At 47.8% G+C, this 18,258-nt stretch overlaps 1 protein-coding gene across 5 annotated transcripts in view; it reads left to right on the plus strand.

Moving 5' to 3' along the window:
- CHD9 (chromodomain helicase DNA binding protein 9) overlaps positions 1 to 18,258 on the plus strand; it is a 2,197,083-nt gene that overhangs the window by 1,149,304 nt on the left and 1,029,521 nt on the right. For all 5 annotated transcript variants that reach the window (XM_086945174.1, XM_086945175.1, XM_086945176.1 and 2 more), the window contains one exon: positions 17,394 to 17,589. In XM_086945174.1, coding sequence (XP_086801300.1) covers positions 17,394 to 17,589 — 196 coding nt within the window. The remainder of the gene's footprint in view (positions 1 to 17,393; positions 17,590 to 18,258) is intronic.

An 18,258-nucleotide genomic window follows, 5' to 3' on the forward strand; every position in this document is an offset into this window, starting at 1 on the left:
CCCAAAGTCCAACCTTCAGCCCGCCCACGTACAACAGTATCTGGGCGCGACAATAGACACTCTGGCAGCCACAGCACAGCCAAATTCAGTGAGGATCAACGGCATTCAATTGCTGATACAAAAATCCAGACCGCAACACTCGCCTCGGCACGAGTGTTCATGCAGTTGATAGGCATGATGGCCTCCTGCATCTTCATAGTCCCGCACGCGAGACTACATATGCATCCGCTTCAGGAGTGCTTAGCACGTCAGTGGAATCAGGCTCACGGACAGTTGAAAGACCTAGTGTTGGTGACCGGTCGTGCATACAACTCTCTGCATTGGTGGAATCCACAAAACCTTTGCAGGGGACGACCGTTCCAGGAGCCTGTGCCACAGATCATTCTGACAACGGACGCATCTCTCCAGGGATGTGGAGCTCATGTACTCCACTACACAGTGCAGGGACTATGGACAACGCAGCAAAAGAAGATGCACATCAACCTTCTAGAACTGATGGCTATCTTCATGGCAATGAAAGCATTCAAAGTACATCTGTGCAACAAGGTCGTGTTGATCCGGACGGACAACATGACGGCCATGTACTACATTAAGAAGCAGGGAGGTACACACTCTCCACAGTTGTCTCATCTGGCTCAGAGCATGTGGAAGTGGGCCATTCAAAGGAACATTTTTCTTATGGCGGAACACCTCCCAGGCAAAGTGAATCAGATGGCGGACCTGCTCAGCAGGTACAGCCACCAAATGCACGAGTGGGAGATACATCCATCAGTACTCCACCCGTACTTCCAGCAGTGGGGTCATCCAGAGATAGACCTGTTCGCCACAAAGGAAAACGCCAAATGCCAAAGCTTTGCCGCCAGGTTCCCACACCCACAGTCGCAGGGCAATGCGATATGGATGAACTGGTCAGGCATATTTGCGTACGCTTTTCCCCCAGCACCTCTAATACCCCTGGTGGCACGCAAGCTGAAGCAACACTGGATGACACTCATCCTGGTTGCTCCGACGTGGGCACGCCAACCATGGTACACCACGTTTCTAGAACTATCCGTGGTACCGCATCAAAGGCTGCACCTCACACCCAGGCTTTTGAAGCAGAACCATGGCGACATTCAGCATCCAGATCCGCAACAGCTCAACCTGGCGATCTGGCTCCTGAGGTCTTAGAATTTGGCTACCTCAACTTGCCTCCAGACTGTATGGATATCATAAGGGAGGCAAGGAAGCCCACCACCAGAGCATGTTATGCGGCGAAATGGAAGCGGTTCGTCATTTATTGTGCTGACCACAATGTCAACCCGCTAGATGCATCTACTCACAACATCATTTGTTATCTGTTACATCTATACAAATGCAATCTGGCCTATGCTTCCATTCGTATACATTTGTCCGCAATAGCAGCTTATCTACAAAACAGGCAGCATCTCTCACTTTTCAGAGTGCCTGCCATCAAAGCTTTTCTGGAAGGACTCAAACGAGTCATTCCTCCGCGGACCCAACCGGCTCCTGAATGGAACCTAAATGTGGTCCTCACCAGACTGATGAGTCCACCTTTTGAGCCTCTACTTTCATGCGAGATTCAGTTCTTCACATGGAAAGTGGCTTTCCTGATAGCGATTACATCGCTGAGACGCGTTAGTGAACTCCAGGCACTAACTATCCAAGAGCCATTTATACAAAATCACTCCAAGAGGGTGGTGCTTCGCACTAACCCTAGGTTTCTTCCTAAGGTGTTTTCACAGTTCCATATCAATCAGACTATAGAACTGCCTGTGTTCTTCTAAAATCCTGAGTCTGTGCCGGAGAGAATGTTCCACACACTAGACGTCAAGAGAGCCTTAACGTACTACATTGATAGGACCAAAGATTTTCGGAAAACAAAACAACTATTTGTTGCCTTTTCGCCACAACACAAAGGCAACCCCATTTTCAAAGCAGGTATAGCCAGGTGGATCGTTAAGTGCATTCAAATTTGTTATCAAAAAGCCAAGCACACTTTAACGGTCCCCTCACGGGCCCACTCCACCCGAAATTTGGGGGCCTCCATGGCTTTTCTTGGAAATATTCCTTTAGAAGCCATATGTAGAGCAGCCACATGGTCTACCAAACACACATTTACAAAACACTACTGTGTAGATGTGCACTCCAAACAGCAGGCAGCTGTAGGGCAGGCTGTTCTAAAAACACTTTTTCAAACTGCTGCAGCTGGCACAGGCGGCCGCCGCTAATGGAGGGACTGCTATATATTTTTTGCACAGATATGAATTCAGCAGCCCACATGCCTCGAACCGAATATGCTACTTACCAGTATGCATCTGTTCTTGGCATGTAGGGCTGCTGACATTCATATCGCCCGCCCTCCTCCCCGGCACCTGTAGCGGCTGCAGCACTCAGAATCACTCTTAGCATGGTCATCACTCATGGTGTTACACTCCATCTTTGCCACAATGGCTAAAAACAATCTGGGGATGGAGTCGATGCCCATGCGCACTGTAGTCCAGGGGAGGAGCCACCTATCTTGTGATACTTCGAAGACTTTTCCAGGACAACAATGTGCGATCATCCGGACCCAACACTAGGCGGCGATCTATGCACAGATATGAATGTCAGCAGCCCTACATGCCAAGAACAGATGCATACTGGTAAGTAGCATATTCGATGTCTATCTGAAAGAGACACGTTCGTGATCGATTCCTTACCTTAGAATATCCCCAGGCATCAGACTGGATCTGGAAAGTTTTGCTTAGCAGTACCGGTGCGTGTCAGTAGGTGGCGTCCTGCGGCGCCACGTCCATCATTTGCGTCGTCCGCGCCAAGATGACGTCACGGAGAGTACTTAGGCGCCAACCATGCACGCTGACGTCCATTCTTTCTTTTTCCGTGCCAGTAAGCGCAGATCCGGATTGAGCACGTACCTTGGTCACTTTTTGACCACTATTTTGACACTTTTGTCTCTCCACTCTTCTCCTGGTGCAAGTAGGGATGCCCGGCTTTAAGTCTTTTGGGGCCTGTCGCCAAAATATGTCGGTATCGGACCCCAACGATGTTTGCCTCTACTGTCTGGAGACCGACCACGACTCCCGGGACTACCGTGACAGTTGTGCCATGGCCCTCAAGGCCTTGCGGGAGAGGCGGCGGAAGTTGCTGGAGGTCCAGCATTCGTCACGTCGCCGCTCAATGTCTCGGGCCGTTCACTGGAACTCTCGCGGGACCGGAACCGTCGCTCCTCTGACTCCAAGTCTTCACCTTCCGATTCCGGTAAGCGGTGCCACACAAAGAAGTCGAAGAAGCGTGTTCGGTCTCCGGTGTCCACCGTGAAGTGGAGAGAGTGAGGAATCCAGGCTGTTTTGTGTCTGCCAGCGCCAAGTTTGCATTAATTGCATTGGTGTCGTAAATGGGGAAGGCTACTCTGAATAATCTGGACGGGCTCCCCCAGAAAGAGGGAGTTACCTTTCACGGACATAAGTGGATTTCCATTGTGTAGGAGAGATTGGGTCTGCTGCCTGACCTTTCCATTAATGTATGTAAACCTGTCCTGAAGAGGCCAAAGAAGATAAGGCTGAAACTGGGTCACGTCGACACGTATGTGGAGGAATTTTGCAAAAATGTTTTTGAATGTTTAGAATTGTTGTTTGCTACATTAGTTAGGCTTATCTAGTGAATAGCTATTTAGTGTTGCACTGGTTAGATTTCCTCAGAGTGGTTCCCTTAGAAATATAGAGGGGGACACTTGTATATCTAATTTGTGTAGGGTTATTATGTTATATTGTAATGTACAAATAATTGTGATTTGTGTTTTCAGTTCCACTGCTGATAGGCGCTAGTGCCTTCTCTGTATGTAAGATTGTGATATATTCATGATGAACAATGGTAATTACTGAGAGAGTAATTAAATGTACTCTACTCATTTAAAGTATTCTGTATTGTTTCCTTTGATACCAATTTTGTTTGTATAACTCCGATGTCCCACGGTCTCTTCTCGAAAGCGGACGAGGGGGACAGGGGCCTTGCACCTCTGGAGCCAGGGAGTCCCAGGGTCTACCCGCCATACCTGGGTCCGTCGGCGACTCCCAAAAAGATGCAAGAGTGACTTGCTGCTATGGACCGCCTTTACAGGACTCAGGCTCCCGCCGGCACACCTTCGGGCACCACGGTCTCGTGTCCAGATCCTGCTGGCCCGGCGGCTGCGCCATCGGCACCAACCCTGGCGCCAGAGGATCATGCACCGCTGGCTCTGGCCCCAGCGCCGTCGGGCTGCTGAGGCCCTCAACCTTGAGCTAACCACAGTGGCCCTCAAGACCAACCTCCTCCCCGAGTTGCTCCAGACAACGTCTACTTCATCGGAGCTGTTGCTTCCCTTTACAGATGCCCTTAAAGAGGTCCTCTTGGGCACTTGGTCGAGGCCAGCCACGGGAGCACCGGTGGATAGAAACGTCGCCAGACGCCACGAACGGCGCCCGGTGACCCTGCTTTTTTGACCACTCTCCCTATTCCTGAAAGCTTGGTCATTCAGACTTGACGTCGCAGAGTGCTTTTCCCATGGCCCTGCCAGATAAGGACTCTAAGAGGCTCGACCAGTTTGGGAAGCGGTTGTTCTCTTCAGTCAGCCTTGGGCTGCGGTCGGTGAACACTGCCTGCTTGTTGGGCCGCTACTCCCATGCAGTTTTGGAAGCCTTTGCCTCCGTGTTCTGAGGAGGTGCAGGCTATCCTTTCTCAGGCGATTGCTGAAGGCAAGGATGCGGCTAAGTTCGCCATTCGGTGTGGGTTGGACACCGCTGACTCCTATGGCAGGGCGATTTCTAAGATTGCGGTGCTGCGACGCCACGCCTGGTAGCATTCTACTGGGTTTTCGCCTGATGTCCAGAGTTGAATAATTGTTGTATAACGTTTTAGGACCCTAGTGTAATTTTCCCGATTCATGCCCTTATATAGGTATAATTCACATTACCCTTATATAGGCATAGAAATCATACCTATGTTTAGACATAGCCCATGCGGTCCTAATACAGGCATGGCTACTTCCTCTAGTTCTAAAAAGCCACAGTGATTTCTTGGAAAACTCTGCTTCAGCAGTCAGGGACATCCCCTTTCTTGAATATTGATTTATCCTAGAAATCATGGCGTTTTTAAAGAACTACCGTTCTTTGGTGACGTTATTATGTCCGACCGTACGTCAATCCAGGCACCTTCAAGTATAAAAATGCCTACACTTGCCCTAGCAAACAGTGGTTTGGAGCAGTTCGACTATCTATTTGCTCGAGGCAGCTCTCTACAGCAAGTGCCGAAACAAGCCGACCCTCCAGCTGACGCACTGACAGAGAGGCTGCCTTTCTCTCGCTGAGAATCCAGCTCCAGTGTTTCCAAGCTCCCCTTGCGGGGGTGTTGGGAAATCGAGTCCGGAGACAGAGATACCAGACCTTCTTCATTCTAAACCAAGGTCCGAGCTGATTAGACCCTAAGAGAAATCTTGGATAGATTCTTGGCAAAGAAACTAAACCTATGCTACACCTCCTTACTTCTTCCCTCGTTCTAGACTTAGGTTAAGTACATTGGTGTAGGCGTATTTTAGAAGCACCAGTTGAGTACTTTGTCTTTGTTATTTATGTATGTATTTTATGGCTTAGAAACCATACCATGCTTTTACAGTATTATTTCATAATACTCTTCTTGCTGTACGCATTAAACTTTACAGCCAGTATTACGATTGTAGCAGTTCATTCCTTCTGCATGAGAAAGAAGACTGTTCAATAAATACTTTTATTGAAAACGCCCGTCTCTCTATTTCTCTGCACCTCTGGTGAAATGAAGCATGCACGATTGACTGAGTGAAATATCTATCTATTGTTTCCACGACTCTAAAGATCAGTTTTATTCTTGGGGAAACAAAGTTGTCATGTTTATGCGGTTGTCAGAAACGAATCCCTTCTTGTGTATTCAAGAAAGTTTCTAGTGACCTCTGAGCTAGCTGTCACTCACAATTAAGCCTAATATGTTCGATAGAGACCTAGTCGACTTAAGTCCTACATCACATCTATAGGATATATATTTCCAATGCGCAGAGTCTATTGGGAATATAGAAACGACACTACACAATACCTTACAAAAACAGAGAGACCTTGAACGTGAATAACCCAAGCAAATTGCAAGCCTGTCCAAGCCAATAGTCTTGCAAGTGCTGCTGTGCACGCAGAAAAGCTGCGGCAAGTCAGAAAACAAGATGACATAAGGCCTTGTCAAAGTCAATAGTAAGAGCTTCATAATTCTCATACAACACGGAGCACATGTGTGCATCACTGCCCACAACACAATACTTCAAGACCAAAGAATACATTCCACACCTTTCTCTCCCTTTCAAATGCACCACCCACTCGTTCTATTCTTGGCAAGGCTGTTTTACTCCGTGACAGCTCCAATTGAAATTCTGCAAGATTACAAGAAAGAAGAGAAGCAAGGCATATGCAGGACCGGTGTACATCCAGGCTAGGAAGAAATAACACACTTTGACCCTGCTCGCAGGCAGGTCGCTCCCACACCACCACTCACCACCTGTTGACCGGATTGCCGATTCCTGTGCCCCTGTTGCCTTTCGTCTTTCCCCCCGCCCCCCCCCCCCCCCGCTCCCGACCTGGCCTTCCCGCCGCTGCCTCTCTGCGGCCTGCCCCCCCAGCACACCCATTGGCCTCCCCGCCTCCCAGCTGCTCCTCCCTCCCAAGCCTCCTCATATGCAGGCTGAGAAGCGGCCGCCCCGCTGGCGCACCAAAGGCAAGCCCGTCTGCGCCTGGACCGCGGCCAGTGCCCGAACCCCTGGACCCCTCGAACGCCACAACACCAGAATCCACTACGAGGCCAGCACCATCCACGCACTCAACGCCGGCCGAAACCACACCTGCTTCCAGGCTACCCTGAAACGGACCCACGGACCCTTCTCCTTCTGCAGCTTCACCTTCGACAGAAACACCAAACCTCCAAGGACTGGACCCAACCACCTCCACTTCATACTCAACCACCTCCACTTCATACTCAACACACGCTCCGCACGCGAACACGCCTTCGAGCTCTGGGATCTGCTAGACACCTCCGCCCCAGACGTGGCCTTCCTGACCGAGACCTGGTGGAACGACTCCTCGGCGCCAGACATCGCCATAGCCATCCCGGACGGCTACAAGATCACCCGCAGGGATCGCGCCAACGGAATCAGAGGAGGAATAGCCATCATCCACCAGTCAACCTTCAAAGTTGCCACCCACGCAGACGACACCCTCAACACCGCCGAACACTTGCACTTCCGGATACACACTAACCCCAACACCACTCTCAGAGGAACACTCCTCTACAGACCACCCAGGCTCAGTTCAGCGACTGCATCCCCGACCTCGCCAGCACCCACGCACTCGCCTCCATGGACTACATCTTCCTCGGGGACCTGAACTTCCACCTCGAGAATAACGACGACGCCAACTCCGCCACCCTGATCGACAACCTCGCCAACCTCGGCCTCCGACAACTCGTCACCACACCCACCCACACCGCCGGCCACATGCTTGACCCCATCTTCTCGACAGGCTACCACGTCACCTTCGATCACACCACCGAACTCCACTGGACTGACCACTGCTGCGTCCACTTCACCTTCAAGAAACCAACCACGCACCATCGCACCCAACAGCTACCTCGCCGCTGATGGAGCAAAGTCACCGAAGACCAGTTACTCGCCTCCCTCGCCAAGAACCCACCAACCGACCCCACCAACTCTGACGCTGCAGCCTGCAACCTCAGACAGTGGATTGACAACTGCGCCAACACACTCACCCTCTCAAGAAATCCTCCAACCGCCACATCAGCAAGAGAGCCACATGGTTCACCAACGAGCTCCAGGCCTCCAAACTCGCATGCCGAAAGCTGGAGAAGATATGGCACCATGAACGCACACCGGACAACCACGCAGCCCACAAGGACGCTACCCGCAGACATCACCACCTCATCAGATTAGCCAAGAGATCCTCCTTCAAAGACCCCTTGGATAACAACGCACACAACAGCAAAGAACTCTTCAGCATCGTAAAGGAACTCTCCAACCCCAGCGCCAGCGCCAATGACATCCCGCCTTCACAAGAACTAGTGCGACTCACTAGCCATCTTCTACCCCTGTAAGATCGCTGACATCCACGACAGCTTCAACACCACGACCGCCCGAGTACGCCAGACTCCACCTCCCCTGTGAACTCCACCTTTCCTGTAAACACCACCAGCGCCAACCGCCTGACTCCTGGTCCAACGTCAATGACGACGAGACGCGCAAGGTCATGAACTCCATCCACTCAGGATATTCAACAAAGCAGATGCATCCATTGCACCCCAACTACGGAAGGTCATCAACATCTCCTTCGAAACAGCGACATTCCCGGAAAGCTGGAAGCACGCCAAAATCAACGCCCTCCTCAAGAAGCCCAAAGCAGACCCCAAGGAACTCAAGAACTTCCGGCCCATCTCCCTGCTCCCATTCCCGGCAAAAGTAATCGAGAAAATCGCCAACATACAACTGACCCACCCCTTGGAAGACAACATCATCTTGGACCCGTCCCAGTCCGGATTCAGACGAAACCACAGAACCGGGACAGCCCCTCATCGCCGCCACAGACTACATCAGGCGCCAACTAGACAACAGCGAAACATCAGCCCTCATCCTTCTAGACCTGTCAGCCGCCTTCAAAACGGTCTGCCATCGCACTCTAAAGACACGCTTGAAACCGGAATCCAAGAGAAGGCCCTTGACTGGACCACGTCCTTCCTCACCGCAGAACCCAGAGCGTCCGCCTCGCCACCGACATCATCTGCGGCGTTCATAGTCTACATGGCCCCCTTCGCACTAGTGGCTCGCCATCACGACCTCAACATCATCTCCAACACTGACGACACCCAGCTCGGACTGGGTGGGTTGTGCAGGTGTTCACGGACAGCACTACCGCCATGTGGTACTGCAACAAATAGGGGCAGGGTGGGGTTGTGGACCCTGTGTCAAGATGCTCTTCGCCTTTGGACGTTGCTGGAACATCAGGGCATGTGTCTGGTGGTTCACCACCTGGCAGGTTCTCTGAAAATCAGGGTGGACAAACACAGCTGCAGGTGCATGATCATGAATGGCGTCTTCACTCTGAGGTGGTGCAAGGTCTCTTTCAGCAGCGGGGAGAGTCTTGGTTAGATCTATTTGCCACCCACGAGAACATGCAATATCAGCAGTTCTGCACGTTGGAATTTCCAAGGCTGCATTCGCTTGGCTACGCTTTTCGTTGCGAGTGGAGTTGCGGTCTTCTATACGCCTTTCCGCCTATACCGCTTATGCCCAGAGTGCTGAAGATCAAGCGTGACCGGGCCAAAGTCATTCTTGTTGCTCATGACTGGGCACGAAGAGTCTGGTATCCCGAGCTCTAGAACATGACCATTGACCCTCGATCAGACTGCCGCTTTGGTAAGATATTCCGTCGCAGCAGCAGGGGATGGTCCTCCACCCGAATCTTTCCAGCATTCCACCTCCTTGCGTGGAGATTGAGCAGCACCAGTTGACAGCTTTTGACCTTCCTCCTGAAGTCTGTAATATTATCTTAGCAGCCTGGTGTCCATCCACTAAAACGGTATAACGCCTCTAGTTGGAACAAATTTATGACATGGTGCACAGCAAATGCTGTGGATCCCCTTTCTGTCCCTCTTTCTGAGGTTCTTCTCTTCATTAGTTCTTTTGCCCAGCTGGGATCTGCTCTGAACACCCTTAAAGGCTGTCTTTCGGCCATTTCAGCCTTTCTTCCCCTTCCTGATCAGCCTTCTCTTTTCAAGTTCCCTATTGTAAATAGGTTTCTTAAGAGCATTGCTCACCTCTTTCCCCCTATTCCTTTCGAAATGCCCCGGTGGTCACTTGAATCTGGTCTTAACTTACTTTGTGTGCTCCTTTCGAGCCACTACATAATTGTCCTCATAGACTTTTGACCTAAAAGACTGCCTTTCTGATTGCCTTCACTTATGCTTGCAGGGTGCGTGAGCTTCAAGCTCTATCCTCTAAACCTCCTTTCCTTGCTGTCCATCCAGACATGGTTGTCTTCGAACTAGACCTTCTTTTTTCCCCCAAAGTGGTTACCTCTTTCCACATTGGACAAAACTTCACTTTGCCCACTTTCTTCTCGCCCTGTATCCTTCCAAGGAGGAGGCGAGACTCCACCGTCTGGATCCAAAATGTGCGTTATCATTTTATTTGTATCGCACAAAACAATTCCGGGTGGACGATCAACACTTTGTTCGTTATGTTGGTGCCAAGTATGGTCGGGCCAGGCAAAAACGGACCTTCTCTTGATGGGTCGTCCTTTGCATTAAGATCTCTTACTCCTTGGTCATCTCTGCACACGCTCTCTAAACATTACTGCCTGGATAGTCAAGTCCGGAGAGACGGCTACTTTGGCAGTTCATTTCTCCAGGACTTTTTGGTGTGAACTTAGTTTGCAGACCCACCTCCAGGGTAGGTATTGCCGGGGTATCTATTCTAAAGTAAGTAATCTATAACTAAAAGTCTTTCAGATGAACAAGTTACTTAACTTCGGTAACGATATATCTGTAAGAGCCATGTATTGATTATGGATTCCTTACCGCCCCACCTATCCTCCCCGTTTTACAAACTGACTTCTAGAGTAAGGGACTTCCTTTCAGGGCTCTAGTTTTGTGCACCAGTGGTCAGTGTCTTACATGGCTTTGCGCTTCTGGCGTGCAATGTCGTGTAAAAGAACTGACGTTAGCGCGCATAGGCGGCATCTAAGTAAATACAGCGGTCGACGACGCCTCCTACTGACTCGCAAGGGTACTATTCAGACAAAATTTTCTGGTTCTAGTCTGACACCTGGGGCTAATTCTAAGTTAAGGAATCTAGAACTAATATAGGTCTCTTACCGATATATTGTAGCCAAAGGTATGTAACTTGTTTGTTGGAGTTTCTGCTGTAGGCAGGTTGGAGTTGAAACGGGCCAAAGCAGTTTGTGTCCTCTTCTTGTTGGGTCAGCACAGCTCTTCGGTTCTTCTTTCTTCCTCAAATCTGAGGAGGCAAGGTTTAGGGTTGTCCTTAAATACTAAATTTATTGGTGTTAAAGGGATGTGCAGGTTGGGACCAATGCGTTTATTCCTTGGTCGGTACACCTCCTATTATGCCACCCTCCAGTGGGAGGGGGGGCATGGAGCTCTCCCTTATTGGCTGAGTTCCCTTATCTTCAAGATGGAGGGGACTGAAATATGTACTTCGCTTCGCCTCCCTAACCTTAGGGTTGGCAAAGGTGGGCACACCTCTCCTAACTTGGTTTTCACGCCGATTCTCCGTTTGGCATCACAAGGTAGGGACAGCTTACGAAGCCATCAGGCCTTTGAAGCTTCCCCTACCTTGACTCGGCCCTTTTTGGGGGAGGAGGCATGACACCTCTGCCCAAGAAGGGCTTTGTTTCTGGACCCAGAAAATGGAGGCCCTCTACTCTGGGGTCCAGAAACCTCTCTGGTGGTGGCATATTGTGGGTATCCATACAGGGACCACGCCAGAGCTGGTCGTTTTTCAGGGGCCATATCAAAGAGGCCCTCTGAGTGAATTTTACATTAACTCTCACACTAGCATCAGTGTGGGTTTAATGTGCTGAAAAGTTTTCTACCAAACTTCATGGGTTTCAGTAAAGCCATTATGGAGCTGTGGAGTATCTAATGACCAACTCCCAGACCATATACTCTTCATGGCTTTAGTGCATTTAACATTATTTAAGAAGGGACGTAGACACTGTATGGGTACAGGGCTCATGCCACTGTACCTTCACCTGTTGGCTTGTGCATTCTACTAGAGGGGGGACTTACCTAGTCCCCAGACAGTGGGTTGCAGGCATGGCATACTGCAATGTGTGCCATGTCAACTTTTCACTTCTCTTTGCACCAAAACACGCTGCCTGCAATGACAGTGTGTGGGTGTTTATGTTCATGGCCTCAAAGGGTGGCATAATAGGTGCTGCAGCCCTTATAAGCCTTCCCTGGTCAGTGCCCTTGTTAGCCATGGTACCTTTTACAAGGCATTTACCTGTGGCCAGAGATGTGCCAATTGTGGGTCCAAAGGTACAGTTTTGGTAAAGAACCCAGGTCCTGGCCACATGATTTGCAGGAACCCAAAGCACATCTAGTCAAGTTGCATCAGATTTTTCGGAAAAGAGACGGTGCACCAAGAATCAGTCCAGAGCAGGGGTCTCCAACCAGTCGATCGCGAGCTACCGGTAGCTCGCTGACCCCCTGGGAGTAGCTCGCACTGGCATCTAATAAATGTTTTCTTTCGGAGCTTCAGGATTAATTTATTTGCCCTTCACTGTCTTTGTAGGTTTTTTTGCCTTTTTACCGTGTTTGCCCGCCCTAACTCAAAATAGCTGCTCAGATTGGCTGAGCTGAGCTTAGCTGGGGCGGGGCAAGCCGAAGAACATGACGTTCTTCCTGTCTAGCAAAAGCGGAAACCACACTGCCTGCCTTGTCCAGGCTTGCTGCGTCATTTGAAATCTGCCTTTTTATCCTCCTATGACGAGCAGAGCAGCGGATTGGTAAGTGAACTCCTCGTTTCATAGCCGCATATTTAGTGAATCGGCCCCACGCATGCAAGGTGCTTTGTTTTTAGTATCATATTTACAACAAGGGGTGGTGAGGGACAGAGTCTCTGAATTAAGCAGAAAGCTCTCACCCAGTCAAGAGATCAGGGCTAGATCCAACACCGTTTTTTAGCTCACTGCACCATCCCAGTTTCGGAACCTGGCTGTATGCAAATTAGTCTGTTCCTGTCCCAGTGCATGATGGGAACAGGGCAAACCAAACTACAAAAGCCAATTCTTACACTGGGAAGGAAACAAGCTCCCGGGGACCGGTTTCTGGCATTACAGCCGTCTTCGGCCCGGTTTGCTTGAATCCTGATGGTGCAATGAGCAAGGGTCTTTTTAGTATCAGCTGGCACCGCAAGTGATATCTGCCTTCCACAGTAAAACGCGGTAGAAGCCGACATTAAAATCAAAAAGCCTTCTGTGCACTTTTACATCTCGAGTAACCTGCAGTCAGCGAAAGCATTTCAGTGCACATAAGACCCCTTCATTTTAATGCTAGTTGCCACTGTGCTTTACTAGATTTAAAGCACAGTTTATTTGTAAACCAGCTCCGTTGTTGCAAAAAAAGGAAAAAAAGCATTTGCAGCACTGAAACACACCCCAGGTCAAAGTCTGTGTTACTGCAGCTGAATGCAGCATGAAACATTGTCGGCGATTCCTGTTCCAACACAACAATAAACAACTACAAATTTCAATACTGACCTACTGCACACTCTGCTTCTGAAGTGCTACGGCCCAAATGCATTTCTCTCTCAATCCCGACATATGCCTTCTCCTGCCCTTCGTGCACTGGCATCCCAAAGAAATCCACCACTGCCCCTTTATCGTGACCTGAACCTCTTTTACTCCAACCGACATCCAGCCCAGGCATTCAGGTGGCTCCGTTAAGGGAGTCTTCTAGGGGTGTCTTCAGAGATAAGCATAACTAAAACGAACCAATGTTCAGCATAGGGGGGTACGTTGTCACAACTTTTCTAAAAAGACTGAATGCTTTTGATATGTTGTGGAAGAATGTACCAGAGACAGGGTCCAAGTTAACGAAGATCACGTCCAATATAACTGGGTCCACTGAAGAGGGAACTGAGCTTAGTAACTTTGCAGCAGAACGAAGGCTTCTGATTTAGATGGAGAAAGTTAAACATTCAGCAAGGGTTGCCACTTTCCCCAACTATTTCTATTATGTTCTCACTACTGTATGTACATGTTATGGGATACTGGCAGGTGCTGCGTGTTAAACTTTGAAAATCTGAATAAAAAAATGATAAAATAAAATCTACACAGGTTGATTTTTCTGCATCATAAAACTCAGTAAACAGCAGTGGGGAAAATGTTAAAATCAAAGGGCCTTGTGTGCCCTGAGCCATTTTCTCTGACCACGCTTTGTATCTGCAGTTAGTGAAAGCGGCTCAGTGCCTGCAAGGCCCTTTGATTTAAAGTTGGTTGTCACCGTGCTTTACCAGATTTAAAGTGTGGTTACTACAGATTAAAGAGGCTCAGTGCATGTAAGGTGCTTCGATTTTAACCTCGGCTGGCACCATGCTTTATATCTGCCTTCTATGTGACCGGCAATGTTAAAGTTAAAGATTCTTACCTGCACTAAACTGCTTTCACTGGATACAGCACGCTTTAAATTTGCCTTCGTGTTGTAATCAGTGAAAGCAGCTCAGTGCATGCAAGTCCCTTTGATTTTAACATCGGCTGCCTCTCTGCCTTATTATATCTTCTTTCAGTTTTAAAGCGCAGTGGCAGCCGTTGTTGAAATCAAAGCGCTTTACATGTATTGACCCGATCCTCCCAAAACAGGCCCATGCTTATCTGTCCTGTCACTTTCAGTCTCCCTGTCTCCCATGCTCTTTCTTTGTGGCAAGGCAACTCTGCTCGTGTGACATGGAGCTGTGTTTTGCTGCACCACAGCTACGCCAAACAAATTGATTTGTTAAGTACTTTTATTGGCATGCATTTAATACAGGCACTTTACAATTTTAGTGGCTGAGATGATCACATTTCTTTTAGTGTGGGATTTTTCTGAACGAGGCTCATTAGTCCTTTCCTGATTTTACCCATGTACTTTGTTCCCATTGATGTTCTCTCTATATAGCTTGGTTCTTGAGGTGCTACTTAGACGAATGTTAAATGAAGGACTCTATTATTACACTGATTCAGAAACTCATGGCCTATGCAGGCAGCAGGAAAGCAGGCTGGTGAGTGCAGTAGTGATTTGGAGTGTGTGTGTGCGTGCACGAGGTGTGGTCGGATTTGACATTTTATTTTAAGGAAGCAGTGTGGTGAATGAGGTGTGAGACAGATATTAAGTTGATTATGTTATGATTTTCAGTCTGCTGACAGCTTTGAACAGCTCTATAGGTCTATCTATGTGTATTTTGTTCAAACCACAGTATGGGCCACAAAGAAATTACGCTTAGAGACAATGAAGCAAGTCGTTGGAGGTGTCTCCGAAAAATGCGCGAGTTGCTTGGCCTTTGGTGGCTCACGATGATTTTCACTGATCAGAAGTAGCTCTCACTACAGAAAAGGTTGGAGACCCCTGGTCCAGAGAGCTTTGTTTTCAAGAAAAATCCTTTTTTATTTATTCAAATATCTTAAAAGGCCTCAGCCAACGCGTTTCGTCCCTTGCGGAACTTCTTCAGGGCTCAAAAGAAGTGTGTACATGTCTGAAAAGTTGAAAGTTAAAACAGAATACAGGGTATACAGGTCCAACCCTTGGTTCACACGGCGCAGCGGGCGGTCTGCACGAGCCTATCCTGGCGAAGAGTAACAGGATAGGAGAGACCCCTATCGTATTGTGGCGGCCCTCTATCAAGTTAACTTGAGTGCAAACACCTTGCTCCAAAACCACCTGTATCATATACGGTGTGGTGGTAAGGAGAGGAGAGTCTAAATCGCTGTCTGGAAAGGGTAATCCATCTTAGCAGAAACCGGTTGGCATATATAACCCCGGTACTTCTCTAGGAACGTGTCCTTCCCTTAAGTATAGGGCGCTGCGTCGGAATGTCTCGCAAATCGGAGCACTTAGGAGTTATGAGGGCACCAAAAAAAGGACAGGCTAAGTAAAAAGGGATCATCTCTTGATGGGTTGTCCTCTGCATTAAAATATGCTATGCATTGGTTGAAAAGGGAAACTCTTGTGGGGTTGCGTCCTCACTCCACTAGAGCTACTGTGGCAACAACTGTGTTAGCACACAAAGTCCCACTCCTTGATATCTGTCAGGCAGAGAAGTGGGTATCCCTGCACATGTTTACCAGACTTTGCCTTTTGTGTCCTCCAGAACTTCTGGTGGGATCTTGGTTCTCAGACCCTCCTCCGGGAATGGTATTGCTGGGTATCTATTCTTAGCTAACAACTAATAGTCTCTATCAGAGTAACAAATTACTTACCATTGGTACAGATGTGATAGGGGCTTCTCTACAGGGCCCTTGCTTGGACGATCCCAGTGGTCAGTGTCTCGGTGTCTTTCATGGCTCTGTGCTGCTAGCATCGAAAGTAGTGCTAAGAACTGATCGCAGCATGGGCGGCATCTATATAGGACCTGCTGCCCATTCCAGGACCCAAGATTCTGGCGACTGACGCGGAGCTGACCAATGCCACCTATAGACATACAGGGGTACTGCTACTTAAAAGTCTCCCGGATCCAGATGGACTCCTGGGGGAAATTGTAAGGTAAAGAATTTACAACTAATATGTCTCTACCAGATACATTGTTACCAAAGGTAAGTAGCTTGTTCTTTGTTGCTGTCTTAAAATAATGCTAGAGGGCCATTTTATCATTTCTGTAGCATTTTCATTCTGGTAACACAAATCTAACCTTCTCTTTAACAGTCGCAATTCAGTAGATTTACCTTCTCTACTTTTCCAGTTTGACACTTTTACTGTTACTGCCCTGAATCAAGGATTGTAGCTAAAGTGTTCAACAGAGGGTCTAAAAGCCTACGTGATGTTTGTATGGCAGTTCGTAAAGTATCCCATAAGTAACAGAGAGAGGTTACATACAGAGATAATGAAATGTTTCAGAATTCTAACCTGATGTCTTGAAATAATGCTAAATAGCATGCCATTCTAGGCAAGGTGCTATGCAGAAAACCGATTTTTACAGTAATTTACAGTAATTAATCATTGTTCAGTGATTTGAAATATTTCCATTATTTCGTTCTTTAATGTTATTTGTCAGTTTTGGATCACCTCATTTCAGAGGCTAATTTAAGAAATGTCAGATTATTTCTTTTTATTTAAGCTAGTTGCCTTGTTTGCACTAAGAATACCTTCATTTAACACCTTGAATGCTAAGGCAATTCCCGCGGTGTGCTGAGAAATGCAGGATCCCATTATTCATGAAGAGCAGTAATTAATCATTGTTCAGTGATTTGAAATATTTCCATTATTTCGTTCTTTAATGTTATTTGTCAGTTTTGGATCACCTCATTTCAGAGGCTAATTTGTGAAATGTCAGATTATTTCTTTTTATTTAAGCTAGTTGCCTTGTTTGCACTAAGAATACCTTAATTTAACACCTTGAATGCTAAGGCAATTCCCGCGGTGTGCTGAGAAATGCAGGATCCCATTATTCATGAAGAGCTCACCTTGTCACGAGCACAGCTCCAGTGTGCCTCATGACGAGCTGAGCTCGTCATGAGCATGGAAGGGGTTAAGGGAATAACACAAAACCTTAAGAGGATCCACTGTTAGGGGTAAGATTATAATGTAGTTTCTCCTGATAACTTTGTTTCTACACCATGCAGGTATCTGTATGAAAGAATTGATGGAAGAGTCAGAGGAAACCTGCGACAGGCTGCTATAGATCGCTTTAGTAAACCGGACTCCGATCGGTTTGTGTTCCTTCTGTGTACCAGAGCTGGAGGGCTGGGGATCAATTTGACTGCAGCAGATACTTGCATTATTTTTGACTCTGACTGGAATCCACAAAATGACCTGCAGGTAAACATGCATCAATATGTTTGTTAAAGGGTTACAAAAAGTTATTTACTTTGCACTTCATTGTTCACTTAATTGAAGTAAGTATTTTCACTATAACTCATTGGTCTGAGTCTGATTTATGCAGATTGACTTAACACAGTTTGATCCTTTACCCATTACTTTCGAGTACCATGGGTAAGGTAAGGACTGCCTTAATTTATGTTTAGCCAAATGAAAACGTGCAGCTAAATATGTCAACTTTGTTAACTTTGCAAAACATTTTAGTGTATTGAATTTCATCCTTTACAAATTGCTACTCGAATACTAATCTTACCTTCAGCCAGCGAGAATATCTGACATTCCATCTCCCATTGGAGAGTGGATTCTGCTATAGAATGTGTGCGCGAATCGGATGGGGGGAACACACTGAATCTGTGCAGTGGACGTCTGTTCATCAAGGTACGGCACTATAGGCACCTGGATTGCATCTGCAACATAGTATCAAGGTTGATATTTGCAACTAAAGTAAAATAATCCTCAGTTGCTTTTTTCTTCATGTAATTAAAGGGTGACATAGTTTCTCAATGGTATATACTTACATAGAAAGTTCCAATGGATTTATAAACTACAGCAGCTCTGCCAGCTGCTTTTGCATACATACACAACAGCTTCAACACCCAACCGACGAAC

This window comes from Lissotriton vulgaris, chromosome 12 (genome assembly GCF_964263255.1).
Source record: "Lissotriton vulgaris chromosome 12, aLisVul1.2, whole genome shotgun sequence".
NCBI classification, from domain to species: domain Eukaryota; kingdom Metazoa; phylum Chordata; class Amphibia; order Caudata; family Salamandridae; genus Lissotriton; species Lissotriton vulgaris.